The sequence below is a fragment of the Triturus cristatus genome, chromosome 2_1 (genome assembly GCF_964204655.1).
Source record: "Triturus cristatus chromosome 2_1, aTriCri1.1, whole genome shotgun sequence".
NCBI lineage: Eukaryota > Metazoa > Chordata > Amphibia > Caudata > Salamandridae > Triturus > Triturus cristatus.
Window position 1 is genome coordinate 11,567,990 of NC_140581.1, and position 17,474 is coordinate 11,585,463.

A 17,474-nucleotide genomic window follows, 5' to 3' on the forward strand; every position below is an offset into this window, starting at 1 on the left:
CCCGGTAGTCGACGCAGAATCTCAGTTCAGGTGTGGTGCCGGGGGCAGCGGCTTTGGGAACCAATACAACAGGGCTGGCCCAGGGACTGTCCGAGGGCTCGATGACCCCGATCGTGAGCATTTTGGCCACTTCCTCCTGTATGCAGGCCCGTACCCGATCTGGTACGCGGTAGGCCCGGTGTCGAATAGGGGGACTGTCCCCGGTGTCCACGTCGTGCAAACACCAAGGGGTGACCCCGGGGGTGAGGGAGAACAGTGCAGCGAACCGCAGCAGGAGGTTTCGGCAGCCCTGGCGTTGCTCCGAGGTGAGGGCGTCAGAGAGCCGGACCCCGTCCACGGAGCCGTCATTCTCCTGAGTCTTCAGGAGATCCGGGAGGGGTTCGGAGTCTTCCTCTGCCCCACTGTCCGTAGCCATCAGGAGGCTGAGTTCTGAGCGCACAAAGTGTGGTTTGAGTCGGTTGGTGTGGAGGACCCGAAGGGGGTTTCGGGAGGTCCCCATGTCGATGAGGTAAGTGACGGGGCTTTTGCGCTCGACCACTTTGAAGGGCCCCGTCCACTTATCTTGCAAGGCACATGGTTCGGTGGGGGACATCACCCACACTTGTTGACCAGGCTCGAACTCAACGGAGGAGGCATTGTGATCATACCATCTCTTCATGTCCTCCTGGCTGGCCTCGAGGTTCGCCTTGGCCATCTCTCTGAAACGCCGGGTCTGATTGCGTAGGGCCAGGAGGTATTTGAAGACGTCTGGAGGGGTCTTTAGGGGGGCCATCTCCCAACCTTCCTTGACTAGGCTGAGGGGCCCTCGCACAGGGTGCCCGTACAGGAGTTCGAAAGGGCTAAAGCCGAGGGACTTCTGGGGGACTTCTCGGTAGGCGAAGAGGAGGCACGGGAGTAGTACATCCCACTGGCGACGGAGGGGCTCTTCCAATCCCCCAATCATCCCCTTGAGAGTGCGGTTAAAACGCTCCACTAGTCCGTTCCCTTGGGGGTGATAGGGGGTCGTGAATCTGTAGGTGACCCCGCATTGTTGCCAGAGGGACTTCATGTATTTGGAGATAAAGTTCGTGCCTCGGTCGCTGACGACTTCTCGGGGGAAGCCCACCCGGGAGAAGCTCCCCATTAGGGCCCGGCCAACCACCGGAGCTGTCACGGTCTGTAGGGGCACCGCCTCGGGGTAGCGGTTGGCATGGTCCACCAGTACCAGGATGAACCTGTGTCCTTGTGCCGTGCGGGGGTCCAGAGGCCCCACAATGTCTATTCCTACCCTTTCGAATGGGGTGGTGACCACAGGGAAGGGTTGCAGAGGGGCTTTCAGCTTCCGACCACTCTTCCCGCTGGCTTGGCATGTGGGGCAGGACCGGCAGTGGTTCAGGACGTCGTTCCTCATTTTCGGCCAGAAAAAGTGGGTCACTAGGCGACTGTAAGTTTTGTCCTGGCCCAGGTGTCCAGCCAGGGGGACATCGTGGGCCAGGTTGAGTAGGAAGTCTCTGAAGCGGAGAGGTACCACCAGCACTCGACCGGCCCCTAGCTCTGCGATTCTTTGTTCGCTGTATAGCAGGTCGTTATCCCAGTCGACCCAGTGAGATCCGGTGGAGTCCCCTGCGTTCTGGGCGCTGGCTTGTTGGCGGAGTCCCTCGAGGGAGGGGCAGGTCTTTTGTTCCTGGCGGAACTGTTCTTGGGTGGGCCCCCCTTCTTGACACCACTGAGCCAGGCCGGGAAAGTCCTGGGGTTGCGCGTCCCCTTTGGTCGTTGGTTCTGGGGGGCTGGCCTCGTCGTTGTCTTCTACTGGGGCGACCGGGGGCGGAGGTGCTGGCCATTCCGGTTCTTCTGATCGGGGGACGGCATGGGCGGCCATGGACCGGGTGGTTATGCAGGCCCAGTCCGGGAGGCCCAGCATCCCCAGGTGCTCCATTCTCTCGACGGTGGCCCACGGGGAACTTTCGAGGTCATTCCCCAGGAGGCAGTCCACGGGGGCATCGTCCCGGACCGTCACTTTCAACAGGCCGGAGACCCCTCCCCATTCGAATGGGACGCATGCCATTTGACACATACTTTCAGAATTGTCGGCTGAGCGGACGGGGCAGAGAATGTTCGGCAGGATCTGCTCGGGCTTCACCAGGTGACAGCGGACGGCCGTCACACTGGCGCCTGTGTCACGCAAGGCCTCGGCCCGATGTCCATTAATGGTCACCCACTGACCGTATTTCCTGGTGTTAGCGGGTAGGGGAGCCCGCGGGACCATGTCTCTTCCCCCTAGGCACGCCAGGACCATGGCGGCCGGTTCCCACTCTTGCTGGGCCGGCTCATACTCTTCCTGTTCCTCCGATAATCGCTCTTCCCCCAGGGCGGCGGCAGCTACCTGGCGGGGCTTGGGTGTTTGGTTCTGCGGGCAGCTCGGGTCATTGGCGTAGTGGCCGACTCGCTGGCATCGGTGGCACGTGACGTTGGCTCGGAACCCAGGACGCATCGGGGGGTTGCCCCGGCCGGCCGGAGGCGGGGTGCTGGCCACGGGTGTTGCCGGCAAGGCGTCTCTCCCTCGCCCCTGGCCTCCTCCTCCTCCTCGGGACGGTGCTGGCCTTGGTTGCTTCGGTTCTGCTCGTGCGGTCCTCTCCGGCCCACTCGGGTGCTTTCCCATCGGTCAGCTTCGGCGGCGAGCTGCCGGGGGTCAGTCAGCTTGCTATCGAGGAGGTGCTGCCTGAGCTCGACGAAACAGTTGTTCGACAGGTGCTCCCATACCATAAGGTTAAAGAGTTGCTCGTAGGTCGTGACATGGCTCCCCTTGATCCAACCCTCGAAGGCACGGCTGAAATAGTTAACGTACTCCACCCAAGTTGTGCCCGGGATCCGGGTGCAATCTCTGAACCTCTGGCGGTACATCTCGGGTGTGAGGCCGTAGCGGGTGAGGAGGGCAGCCTTCATGTGGTCGTAGGACGACATTTGGTGATCTGGGAGCTGTAGCAGGGCATCGCGACCTACGTTGACGAACCTCCCCCATAGTCCGGCTCCCCAATCACTCCGGTCGATCCGGTGGGAGGTCATGGCGATCTCGTAGGCTTTGAACCACTGTTGTATGTCGTCTTCTCGGACATACTCGCGGACAACATCCTTGGGGATGTGTACTTTTTTCTCTGTTGGCCCCGGGGTGTGCGGTCGCTCAGGCACCCCCGTCTCTTTATTCTGTTTCCGAAGTTCTATTTCCGCCAGTTTGCGTTCGTGTTCGAGTGTTATTCTTTTTTCCTCAAGCTCTCTCTGTCTCTGTTTTTCTTCTCGTTCCTCTTGGAGCCGCAGATGCTCTAGATTTAGTTTCTGCTCGGCTAACTTGAGTTCACCGTCCATCTTGAGCCGTGCCATTTCCAACTCGTGTAATCTGGTTCTTTCTCTTTCCTGGATCTCCTCCTGCGAGAGGCCCGTTCCCCGCTCCTCGGGAGCCGTGGCGTTCCCCTCTGGTGCGACACTGTTTCGGTCGGAGGGCCCGGCGATCCCAGTTTCTGTCCACGACTCAAGGGCGTGCTTCAAATCATCTTTGGTACTCAGGCCGGTGGTAGCAATGCCTAGTTCCATGCAGAATTGTTTCAGTTCGCGGTGGCTGTATTCTTCTAACTTATCCATTTGGAATTTTTCAGTGGAACCGCTATCTTTGGCTGACATCGTGGTTTTGTCGTGGGGTGAGCTACTCTCTGTACGATTACGCGTTGATTCGGATCACGCCGCTGGCCACCAATGTTAGACGGACCGGGAGGGTCGGCCGAGGTCAGGGGGAGAGGTCTCCGGGGAGAGCCGTCTCCAGCGATCGTACAGACAAGTAACTTCCCCCCCCACAGACAGACACCACACAAGGATAAGATTTAGCGTTCTTTATATGCACTTCTTAAGGTACGATGAAATAGTACAAGGAGGTCTGGACTCAGGGGTCCCCTCGATTTAGGTCTCTTAGGATAGGGAAGGGGTAGCGGGACAGTCTGTTTACCAGTCAGGTAGTTCGGATGAGATGATGGTTAGCTCACAATCCTCGAGCTTGGTGGTGTAGCTGGTACGGGCCGCGGCAGCGCCAGCAGGTCCCGGTAGAGATGGTCGATACACGGTCCGCGGCAGCGCCAGCAGGTCCCAGTGAAGATGGTCGATGTACGGTCCGCGGCAGCGCCAGCAGGTCCCGGTGAGGATGGTCGTTACAACGGGCCGCGGCAGCGCCAGCAGGTCCCGACGAGGATGGATGTTGCAGAAGGCCGCGGCAGCGCCAGCAGGCAGGACGATAGTTCGCAAGATAGGGCTACGGCAGCGCCAGTAGTCCGTCAAGGCTGAGTTCTCTCGGTGTCTCTCGACTCCAGGATACAACTGCCATCCTGCTCCGGAGCTGCTCCAGTTATAGGGCAGGCGCCCTTTGATGTCCGGGCCCTCGCACTTGGAGGTCGGAGGGTCCGGGATGAAGGTGTCCAGACACCCAGCAGGGGGTGGAGCCAGCGCCTGGGGGAGCTGGAGGCGATCGGCACCTGGCGGGGGAAGAGCTCTTGACGCTTCGTTCTCCCATTGACCTGCCAAGTGGTCCGCTCACCTCCTGGGTGGATGGTGGTGCCGGGATGTCGGGGCCGGCCAGGCCCAGGGTTAGGGTCGGGGGGAGGCCACGCGGCCTCGTGGTGCAGGGCCCAAGATGGCGGCTTGACCCGGCCGGGGAAGCCGGTGGGGCTGGGGCCCGTGATGCATGGAGGTCCGAGGGCAGAAGTTCCGTCGGGAGACGGGGTGCAGGTGCTTTTCGTGGGTCACGCCTGGCGGGCCGGAGCTTGGGCCCTGTCGTGCGGGGAGGGAGCAAGCCCTTCGTGTGGCCTGTCCAACAGACAGGTTAAATCTGGATCACCTATTGACCCAGCTCCTCCCAGTACTCTCACCCAGATAACCCATCAGATCTCGCCTACCATCCAAGACCTGCTCAACTCCTCCCTCCATACTGGTATTGTCCCACCTCTATGGAAAAGAGCAATGGTCAAAGCTCTTTTAAAAAAAAACAGTCTCGATCAATCTAACCCCGCTAACTATCGACCCATCTCCCTCCTGCCATGGCTCAGTAAACTTCTCGAGAAGCATGTTAACTCCGTTCTCACTGACTTCCTGGAAGTCAATAACATACTAGACCTTTCCCAGACCGGTTTCAGGCCCCGTCACGGAACGGAGACTGCATTGATTGCGGTGACGGAGGAGGCAAGAATGATCCTGGACGATGGCGGGTCCGCGGCCATCGTCCTACTCGACCTAAGTGCCACTTTCGACACTGTTAATCATAATATCCTACTCCATCGCCTTGACAAAATAGGAGTGTCAGGCACAGCACTCAATTGGATGAGGTCTTTTCTCACAGACAGATCCTTTCAAGTATTTGAGAAGGATTTCACCTCTGCCAGTAAACCCCTCAATTGTGGAGTGCCTCAGGGCTCCTCCCTGAGCCCTACCCTTTTTAATGTCTACCTACGCCCTCTAGCTGATGTCGTCCGCCCCTTCGGTGTGAAGATTGTCACTTATGTGGACGACACGCAGCTAGTGGTAGCAGTGGACCCTCCCCTCAACTCTCATCACAGTTTACACAAATGCCTGGAATCTGTCGCTGCTTGGATGTCTGGCTCCTGTTTAAAACTGAACGGGGACAAAACAGAGGTAATGCTCCTTGGAAATAACATCGTGAAATCCATTGACCCTATCTGGCCCCTCTGTTTAGGAAGTCCCCCGCAACCCAAGGAGCAAATCAAGAGCCTATGCATCTGGCTCGACCCAACTCTCACCTTTAACCATCAAGCTACCAAGCTCGCTGCCACATGTTTCGGGCTGATGAGACTACTTCATAAGATTCTCCCTCTCCTTCCGTTCCATTCAAGACGGATTATGGTTCAAGGATTAATCCTCTCCCGTCTGGACTGTGGAAACGCCCTTTATCTTGGGGCCCCACAATCTATACTTAACAAACTCCAGGTTATTCAAAATTGCGCGGTAAGAATTCTCCTGGATATTCCTCGCCGAACCTCAGTCAGAGCCAGATTGAGGGACCTCCACTGGCTCCCGGTGAGATCCAGAATCGAATTTAAGAGCATGTGCATTGCACACCGCTCCTACTGGGGAACAGGCCCTTCCATCTATTCCCCCCTGGTGAAAGCCTATCAGCCTTCCCGCCCCCTCAGATCCGCGACCTCCCACCTCGCCTCAGTACCATGCATTAGGAAAGCCAGGTGTGGAGGCCGCTCGCTCTCTTACAATCTAGCCAAGATTTGGAATTCTCTTCCCGTCCCTATCAGATCAGAACCCAATCTATTCACCTTCCGTAAACTTCTTAAAACCTGGCTTTTCAGCAAAACTTCTGTTTAAATCTTCATTCAGCTTCACTCATTCCAGCCTCTCCGGCTCAACCCAAACTCTTTGCAGCGCTGGGACGCCCCTGGGTAGCCAACGCGCTATACAAATCCTCATTCCATTCCATTCCATTCCATTCCAGCTCATGGTCAATTTTTACTCCAAAGCTATTTGCAGATTGACTGAGACACTGGGCGATTCCCAGTTCCGTACACCACACTCAGAGGACCAAGGATACTGCGGCTTTCCAAGCAGCAAATTTGACAAGAGAAATATAGGATTTAAAAGCATCTGTATGGCTCGGACATTCATGAACCGCCAAAAGTCGACTTGCGACCGAAACACAGTTTGGGAAACTGCCCTGAACTTGAAAGAAGCACAAACTGCCACATTCAAAATCTGCACCTAAGGTAACTGGTCCCTGCTCCTTCAAGGCACAAGTGTTGTTGGCTTCCTTAAGGCTAGATTGGGGGGCAGATGATGGAGTAAAGACAGTCAGGGTGGTGGAGAACTTATGTTTGCCACCCTGCCTTTACTCCAACTACCAAATTTAGAGTTCACTTTCGGTCTTGCGGTGAAGTTTAGAGTTTAGTGTGCATTCATCGTTGGTGACAGACACTTACACCAAACTTTTAAAACCTTTTTCTTATCCAACAGCAAACTCCGAAGGTAGGAGTTTGTTTTTGGGAAAGAAAAAAAGACGAATCGCCCTAACACAGTGGAAGTTTCTCCCATGATGTGGGTCATTTTTTCATTTTTACTGTCCCTCACCGCAAGGATATTCTTGGCGCTGAGGGATGGTAAAAAAGGCGTTCCCACTGCCAGCTCCAGATAGGGTGAACAGTTATGCGCGTGGCCCATGCTCCCTCAGGCCGCCGGGGAACGTTTACGCAGAGGGAGTACATTTTACGCCATCAGCATAAACCTACCAATCTGCACGACTCAGAGTAGGGAAGGCAGACAGAGAGAGTAGTTGACGCACTCCACCACTGTTGAAGTGGAATACCCTCTCCACCAAACTCTTAATCGCACCCCTAGGCTTTACTTGTAAAAATCAGTTTTGCTTTGACATTTTAACATTGGCTGCTGAGGTCCAGTGTGGCAGGGCTGCCCTCAGATCATGTCCTCTATTTCCAAAAAGCCCTTATTTGGATGGTGAAGGCCACATGGCACACTTACCATGCCATTGGGGCACTCTTTCCGAACTTTGACTGTGGGCGTGTCTAAACCTCAAAGAAGCCAATCAACATTCACCATTTATACCCCAAGATGGAGGAGCAGAGCAAATGCAATAGGGCTCTGTGCAGCCTCTGACTGCCCTGCTTGTCCGCTGATCCAGCAATCTCATCTCTGAAAAGCAAAGATCCCCAGGAGAGCACACAGGAGAGCACACAGGGGCGCACACAGGAGAGCACACAGGAGAGCACACAGGAGTGCACAAAGAAGAGCACACAGGAGAGCACACAAGGAGAGCACACAGGAGAGGAAATAGGAGAACACACAGGAGAGCACACAAGAGTGCACACAGGAGTGCACACAGGGGAGCACACAGTAGAGCACACAGGAGAGCACACAGGAGTGCACCCAGAAGAGCACACAAGGAGAGCACACAAGACAGGAAACAGGAGAGCACACAGGAGAGCACACAGGAGTGCACACAGAAGAGCACACAGGGGAGCACACAGGAGTGCACACAGGGGAGCACACAGGAGAGCACACAGGAGAGCACACAGGAGAGCACACAGGGACGCACACAGAAGCACACACAGGAGAGCACACAGGAGTGTACACAGAAGAACACACAGGAGAGCACACAAAGAGAGCACACAGAAGACCACACAGGAGAGCACATAGGAGAGCACACAGGAGTGCACACAGAAGAGCACACAGGAGATCACACAGGTGAGCACACAGGAGCGCACACAGGAGAGCACACAGGGGCTCACACAGAAAAGCACACAAGGAGAGCACACAGGAGAGTACACAGGACAGCACACAGGAGAGCACACAGGAGTGCACACAGAAGAGCACACAGGAGTGCACACAGAAGAGCACACAGGAGTGCACACAGAAGAGCACACAGGAGTGCACACAGGAGTGCACACAGAAGAGCACATGCGAGAGCACACAAGGAGAGCACACATGACAGCACTCACTAGTGCACATAGAAGAGCAAACAGGAGAGCACACAGGAGAGCACACAGGAGAGTACACAGGAGAGCACAAAGAAGAGCACACAGGAGAGCATACACTAGTGCACACAGAAGAGCCCCTAAGGAGAGAACACTGGAGTGCACACAGGAGCGCACACAGGAGAGCACACAGGAGAGCACACAGGAGAGCACACAGGGGCGCACACAGAAGAGCACACAGGAGAACACAGGAGAGTACACAGGAGAGCACACAGGGGTGCACACAGGAGAGCACACAAGGACTGCACACAGAAGAGCACACAGGAGAACTCCTAAGGAGAGCACACAGGAGTGCATACAGGAGAGCACACAGGGACGCACACAGAAGCGCACACAGGAGAGCACACAGGAGTGTACACAGAAGAACACACAGGAGAGCACACAAAGAGAGCACACAGGAGAGCACACAGGGGAGCACACAGGAGAGCACACAGGGGAGCACACAGGAGAGCACACAGGAGAGCACACACGAGTGCACACAGAAGACCACACAGGAGATCACACAGGAGTGCACACAGAAGACCACACAGGAGAGCACATAGGAGAGCACACAGGAGTGCACACAGAAGATCACACAGGCGAGCACACAGGAGCGCACACAGGAGAGCACACAGGGGCTCACACAGGAAAGCACACAAGGAGAGCACACAGGAGAGTACACAGGACAGCACACAGGAGAGCACACAGGAGTGCACACAGAAGAGCACACAGGAGTGCACACAGAAGAGCACACAGGAGTGCACACAGGAGTGCACACAGAAGAGCACATGGGAGAGCACACAAGGAGAGCACACATGAGAGCACACACTAGTGCACATAGGAGAGCACACAGGAGAGCATGCATGAGAGCACACAGGAGTGCACCCAGAAGAGCACACAGGAGAGCACACAGGAGTGCACACAGAAGAGCACACAGGAGTGCACACAGAAGAGCACACAGGAGTGCACACAGGAGTGCACACAGAAGAGCACATGGGAGAGCACACAAGGAGAGCACACATGAGAGCACACACTAGTGCACATAGGAGAGCACACAGGAGAGCATGCATGAGAGCACACAGGAGTGCACCCAGAAGAGCACACAGGAGAGCACTCAGGGGTGCACACAGAAGAGCACACAGGAGCGCAAACACTAGTGCACACAGAAGAGCACACAGGAGAGCCCCTAAGGAGAGCACACAGGAGAGCACTCACTAGTGCACATAGAAGAGCACACAGGAGAGCACACAGGAGAGCACACATGAGAGCACACAGGAGAACACAAAGAAGAGCACACAGGAGAGCATACACTAGTGCACACAGAAGAGCCCCTAAGGAGAGAACACTGGAGTGCACACAGGAGCGCACACAGGAGAGCACACAGGAGAGCACACAGGGGCGCACACAGAAGAGCACACAGAAGAGCACACAGGAGAGCACACAGGAGAGCACAATTGGGCTTACACAGGAAAGCACACAAGGAGAGCACACAGGAGAGTACACAGGACAGCACACAGGAGAGCACACAGGAGTGCACACAGAAGAGCACACAGGAGTGCACACAGAAGAGCACACAGGAGTGCACACAGGAGTGCACACAGAAGAGCACACGGGAGAGCACACAAGGAGAGCACACATGAGAGCACACACTAGTGCACATAGGAGAGCACACAGGAGAGCATGCAGGAGAGCACACAGGAGTGCACCCAGAAGAGCACACAGGAGAGCACTCAGGGGTGCAGACAGAAGAGCACACAGGAGCGCAAACACTAGAGCACACAGAAGAGCACACAGGAGAGCCCCTAAGGAGAGCACACAGGAGAGCACTCACTAGTGCACATAAAAGAGCACACAGGAGAGCACACAGGAGAGCACACATGAGAGCACACAGGAGAACACAAAGAAGAGCACACAGGAGTGCACACAGAAGAGCACACAGGAGTGCACACAGGAGTGCACACAGAAGAGCACATGGGAGAGCACACAAGGAGAGCACACATGAGAGCACACACTAGTGCACATAGGAGAGCACACAGGAGAGCATGCATGAGAGCACACAGGAGTGCACCCAGAAGAGCACACAGGAGAGCACTCAGGGGTGCACACAGAAGAGCACACAGGAGCGCAAACACTAGTGCACACAGAAGAGCACACAGGAGAGCCCCTAAGGAGAGCACACAGGAGAGCACTCACTAGTGCACATAGAAGAGCACACAGGAGAGCACACAGGAGAGCACACATGAGAGCACACAGGAGAACACAAAGAAGAGCACACAGGAGAGCATACACTAGTGCACACAGAAGAGCCCCTAAGGAGAGAACACTGGAGTGCACACAGGAGCGCACACAGGAGAGCACACAGGAGAGCACACAGGGGCGCACACAGAAGAGCACACAGAAGAGCACACAGGAGAGCACACATGAGAGCACACAGGAGAACACAAAGAAGAGCACACAGGAGTGCACACAGAAGAGCACACAGGAGTGCACACAGGAGTGCACACAGAAGAGCACATGGGAGAGCACACAAGGAGAGCACACATGAGAGCACACACTAGTGCACATAGGAGAGCACACAGGAGAGCATGCATGAGAGCACACAGGAGTGCACCCAGAAGAGCACACAGGAGAGCACTCAGGGGTGCACACAGAAGAGCACACAGGAGCGCAAACACTAGTGCACACAGAAGAGCACACAGGAGAGCCCCTAAGGAGAGCACACAGGAGAGCACTCACTAGTGCACATAGAAGAGCACACAGGAGAGCACACAGGAGAGCACACATGAGAGCACACAGGAGAACACAAAGAAGAGCACACAGGAGAGCATACACTAGTGCACACAGAAGAGCCCCTAAGGAGAGAACACTGGAGTGCACACAGGAGCGCACACAGGAGAGCACACAGGAGAGCACACAGGGGCGCACACAGAAGAGCACACAGAAGAGCACACAGGAGAGCACACAGGAGAGCACACAGGGGCTCACACAGGAAAGCACACAAGGAGAGCACACAGGAGAGTACACAGGACAGCACACAGGAGAGCACACAGGAGTGCACACAGAAGAGCACACAGGAGTGCACACAGAAGAGCACACAGGAGTGCACACAGGAGTGCACACAGAAGAGCACACGGGAGAGCACACAAGGAGAGCACACATGAGAGCACACACTAGTGCACATAGGAGAGCACACAGGAGAGCATGCAGGAGAGCACACAGGAGTGCACCCAGAAGAGCACACAGGAGAGCACTCAGGGGTGCAGACAGAAGAGCACACAGGAGCGCAAACACTAGAGCACACAGAAGAGCACACAGGAGAGCCCCTAAGGAGAGCACACAGGAGAGCACTCACTAGTGCACATAGAAGAGCACACAGGAGAGCACACAGGAGAGCACACATGAGAGCACACAGGAGAACACAAAGAAGAGCACACAGGAGAGCATACACTAGTGCACACAGAAGAGCCCCTAAGGAGAGAACACTGGAGTGCACACAGGAGCTAACACAGGACAGCACACAGGAGAGCACACAGGGGCGCACACAGAAGAGCACACAGAAGAGCACACAGGAGAGCACACAGGAGAGTACACAGGAGAGCACACAGGGGTGCACACAGGAGAGCATACAAGGACTGCACACAGAAGAGCACACAGGAGAACTCCTAAGGAGAGCACACAGGAGTGCACACAGGAGCACACACAGGAGAGCACAGAGGAGAGCACGGAGAGCACACAGGAGAACGCACAGGGGCACACACAGGAGAGCACACAGGAGAGCACACAGGAGAGCACACAGGGGTTCACACAGGAAAGCACACAAGGACTGCACACAGAAGAGCACACAGGAGAGCCCCTAAGGAGAGCACACAGGAGCGCACACAGGAGCGCACTCAGGAGAGCACACAGGAAAGCACACATGAGAGCACGGAGAGCACACAGGAGTGCACACAGAGGCGCGCACAGGAGAGCACACAAGGAGAGCACACAGGAGCACACAAAGGAGAGCACACAGGATAGCACACAAACAGGCGAAGGCCCCAAATAGATGCACAGAGGGAGAATGGAAAGGCCAGGGGGAGAAACAGATCGGCAAGGGGAGACCTGAAAGGTAGAGAGAGGAGAAACTAAGAAAGAATTAAAGGGTGGGGAGTGGGAGGGTAACCTGCTAAAGAGACAATGGACAGAGAGAAGAAACAAAGAGGTACATGGTGAGTGGATGAGCAGAACGAAGACAAAGCAAGAGCCCCATAGACTGAGGTGCATGAGAGGATGAAGGGGTAAAATAAACATTAAAGTAGAGCTGATGTTGACAGTGCGATACCTGAGGCGCTTGACTTCACAGTGAATCCAAAGGTTGGCTGCTCCCCATCCTGCTGGTACCCAGTCAGATAGGACTGGGTGCTGGCTTCTGCCTCCCAGTAGGTGCCACTAAATAAGCCATCCTTGCTCAGACGAATGTTCAGTTTTGTGCCTTTGTTTGAGTTTTTTATCGTCTCCCATGGTCCAGACACCCTGCACTGAAGAAAGGAACAGACAACAGATGTTCACACTGAATACGTGACACCTCCAGTGAAGGCGAGAACACAAAACAGATGTTCATACTAAACACGTGACACCTTCAGTGAAGGAAAGAACAGACAATACATGTTCACATTGGACACAAGACACTTTCAGTGAAGGAAAGAACAGACAACAGATGTTCATACTGAACACAAGACACCTTCAATGAAGGAAAGAACAGACAACAGATGTTCACAATGATCACAAGACACCTTCAGTGAAGGAAAGAACAGACAACAGAGGTTCATACTGAACACATGACACGTCCAGTGAAGGAAAGAACAGACAACAGAGGTTCATACTGAACACGTGACACCCCCAGTGAAGGAAAGAACAGACAACAGATGTTCATACTGAACACAATACACCTTCAATGAAGGAAGAACAGACAACAGATGTTCACACTAATCACAAGACACCTTCAGTGAAGGAAAGAACAGACAACAGAGGTTCATACTGAACACATGACACGTCCAGTGAAGGAAAGAACAGACAACAGAGGTTCATACTGAACATGTGACACCCCCAGTGAAGGAAAGAGCAGACAATATATGTTCACACTGAATACACAACACCTTCAGTGAAGGAAAGAATAGACAATACATGTTCACACTTGTTAGAAAGGGTAGACGGACCGGGAGGGTCGGCCGGGGTCAGGAGGAGAGGTCTCCGGGGAGAGCCGTCTCCAGCGATCGTACAGACAAGTAACTTCCCCCCCACAGACGGATACCACACACGGATAAGGTTCAGGGTTCTTTATAAGCACTTCTTAGGGTACGGTTGAATGGTACAAGGAGGTCTGGACTCAGGGGTCCCCTCGATTCAAGTCTCTCAAAGCAGGGTAAGGGGTAGCGGGACAGTCTGTCTACCAGCCAGGTAGTTCGGATGAGATGATGACTAGCTCACAATCCTCGAGCTTGGTGGTTTAGTTGGTATGGGCCGCGGCAGCGCCAGCAGGTCCCGGTTGAGATGGTCGGTACACGGTCCGCGGCAGCGCCAGCAGGTCCCGGAAAGATGGTCGATGTACGGTCCGCGGCAGCGCCAGCAGGTCCCGGTGAGGATGGTCGTTACAACGGGCCGCGGCAGCGCCAGCAGGTCCCGACGAGGATGGATGTTGCAGAAGGCCGCGGCAGCGCCAGCAGGCAGGACGATGGTTCACAAGAGCGGGCTACGGCAGCGCCAGTAGTCCGTCAAGGCTGAGTTCTCTCGGTGTCTCTCGACTCCAGGATACAACTGCCTTCCTGCTCCGGAGCTGCCCCAGTTATAGGGCAGGCGCCCTTTGATGTCCGGACCCTCGCACTTGGAGGTCGGAGGGCCCGGGATGAAGGTGTCCAGACACCCAGCAGGGGTTGGAGCCAGCTCCTGGGGGACCTGGAGGCGATCGGCACCTGGCGGGGGAAGAGCTCTTGACACTTCGTTCTCCCATTGACCTGCCAAGTGGTCCGCTCACCTCCTGGGTGGAAGGTGGTGCCGGGATGTCGGGGCCGGCCAGGCCCGGGGTTAGGGTCGGGCCGAGGCCACGCGGCCTCGTGGTGCAGGGCCCAAGATGGCGGCTTGAACCGGCCGGGGGAGCCGGTGGGGCTGGGCCCCGTGATGAGTAGAGGTCCGAGGGCAGAAGATCCGTCGGGAGACGGGGTACAGGTGCTTTTCGTGGGTTATGCCTGGCGGGCCGGAGCTCGGGCCCTGTCGTGCGGGGGGGGAGCAAGCCCTTCGTGTGGCCTGTCCAACATGCGTCCCCCCCAGCTGAAGGCGGGGAGAGTCACCCATCTCCTTGGGGACTCTCTTCGTCGAGGCGGAAAAAGCGGGACAGGCCATCCGCGTTGGCGTGGTCTTGGCCTGGCCGGTGCTCCACAGTGAAGTCCATTCCCTGCAGGGAAATGGACCAGCGCAAGAGTTTTGGGTTCTCCCCCCGCATCTGCATCAGCCACTGCAGGGGTCGATGGTCGGTTTGTACCCGGAAGTGGGTACCGAAGAGATAAGGCCGGAGCTTTTTGAGGGCCCACACCACTGCGAAGGCCTCCCTCTCAATGGTGCTCCAGCGCTGTTCTCGGGCCAGGAGACGTCGACTGATGAAGGCCACCAGCTGGTCATGACCCTCGGGGTTTAACTGAGAAAGGACGGCTCCGATGCCGTGGTCGGAGGCGTCGGTCTGTACCACGAATTCCCGACTGTAATCGGGGGCCTGGAGCACAGGGGCGGTGCACAGGGCGGCCTTCAGTTTCTCGAAGGCCGCTTGACAATCGGGGGTCCAGTTAATCCGCTTCGGCTGGTTCTTGGACGTGAGACCCGTGAGGGGCCCCACGATGCTGCCGTAGTCTTTCACGAACCGCCGGTAGTAGCCGGTGAGCCCCAAGAAGGCTCGGACCTCGGTCTGGGTGACGGGGGGCTGCCAGGACTGGATGGCAGCAATCTTAAGTTGTAGCGGGGCCACCAGCCCGCTTCCCACTTGGTGCCCAAGGTAGGTCACAGACCCTTGGCCAATTTGGCACTTGCCGGCCTTAATTGTGAGGCCGGCCCGCTGGAGGGCCTGGAGGACCTCGTGGAGGTGACGGAGGTGGTCGGCCCAGTGGCGGCTGTATACAGCGATATCGTCCAGATAGGCAGCGCTGAACTCTTCGAGCCCCGCCAAGACCTGGTTCACGAGGCGTTGAAACGTGGCGGGGGCATTTTTCATGCCGAAGGGCATGACCTTGAATTGGTAGTGGCCATCGGGGGTAGAGAAGGCTGACCGTTCCTGAGCCCTGGGTGTGAGGCCGATCTGCCAGTAGCCCGCTGTTAGGTCGAAGATACTAAGGTAGCGGGCGGCCCCCAGCCGGTCGATCAGCTCGTCTGCTCGGGGAATCGGATGAGCGTCGGTCCGGGTGACAGCGTTCAAGCCCCGGTAGTCGACGCAGAATCTCAGTTCAGGTGCGGTGCCGGGGGCAGCGGCTTTGGGAACCAATACCACCGGGCTGGCCCAGGGACTGTCCGAGGGCTCGATGACCCCGATTGTGAGCATCTTGGCCACTTCCTCCTGTATGCAGGCCCGTACCCGATCTGGTACGCGGTAGGCCCGGTGTCGGACAGGGGGGCTGTCCCCGGTGTCCACGTCGTGCAAACACCAAGGGGTGACCCCGGGGGTGAGGGAGAACAGGGTAGCGAACTGCCGCAGGAGGTTCGGGCAGCCCTGGCGTTGCTCCGAAGTGAGGGCGTCAGATAGCCGGACCCCGTCCACGGAGCCGTCATTCTCCTGAGTCTTCAGAAGATCCGGAAGGGGTTCGGAGTCTTCCTCTGCCCCACTGTCCGTAGCCATCAGGAGGCTGAGTTCTGAGCGCACAAAGTGTGGTTTGAGTCGGTTGGTGTGGAGGACCCGGAGGGGGTTCCGGGAGGTCCCCAGGTCGATGAGGTAAGTGACGGGGCTTTTGCGCTCGACCACTTTGAAGGGCCCCGTCCACTTATCTTGTAAGGCACATGGTTCGGTGGGGGACATCACCCACACTTGTTGACCAGGTTCGAACTCGACGGAGGAGGCATTGTGATCGTACCATTTTTTCATGTCCTCCTGACTGGCCTCGAGGTTCGCCTTGGCCATCTCCCGGAAGCGCCGGGTCTGATTGCGTAGGGCCAGGATGTATTTGAAGACGTCTGGAGGGGTCTTCAGGGGGGCCATCTCCCAACCTTCTTTTACTAGGCTGAGGGGCCCTCGCACAGGGTGCCCGTACAGGAGTTCGAAAGGGCTAAAACCGAGGGACTTCTGGGGAACTTCTCGGTAGGCGAAGAGGAGGCACGGGAGTAGTACATCCCACTGGCGACGGAGGGGCTCTTCCAATCCCCCAATCATCCCCTTGAGGGTGCGGTTAAAACGCTCCACTAGTCCCTTGGGGGTGATAGGGGGTCGTGAATCTGTAGGTGACCCCGCATTGTTGCCAGAGGGACTTCATGTATTTGGATATAAAGTTCGTGCCTCGGTCGCTGACGACTTCTCGGGGGAAGCCTACCCGGGAGAAGATCCCCATTAGGGCCCGGCCAACCACCGGAGCTGTCACGGTCCATAGGGGCACCGCCTCGGGGTAGCGGGTGGCATGGTCCACCAGTACTAAGATGAACCTGTGTCCTTGTGCCGTGCGGGGGTCCAGAGGCCCCACAATGTCTATCCCCACCCTCTCGAACGGGGTGGTGACCACAGGGAAGGGTTGCAGAGGGGCTTTCAGCTTCCGACCACTCTTCCCGCTGGCTTGGCATGTGGGGCAAGATCGGCAGTGGTTCAGGACGTCGTTCCTCATTTTCGGCCAGAAAAAGTGGGTCACTAGGCGGCTGTACGTTTTATCCTGGCCCAGGTGTCCAGCCAGGGGGACATCGTGGGCCAGGTTGAGCAGAAAGTCTCTGAAGCGGAGAGGTACCACCAGTACTTTATTCTGTTTCCGAAGTTCTATT

The 17,474-nt window shown here is 56.4% G+C and overlaps 1 protein-coding gene across 1 annotated transcript in view; it reads right to left on the reverse strand.

Annotated features, from left to right (window-relative positions):
• The window catches only part of LOC146863612 (avidin-related protein 4/5-like), a 136,816-nt gene that overhangs the window by 52,713 nt on the left and 66,629 nt on the right, over positions 1-17,474 (reverse strand). Inside the window, exon 2 of the mRNA XM_085627640.1 lies at positions 12,823-13,018. Coding sequence (XP_085483766.1) covers positions 12,823-13,018 — 196 coding nt within the window. The remainder of the gene's footprint in view (positions 1-12,822; positions 13,019-17,474) is intronic.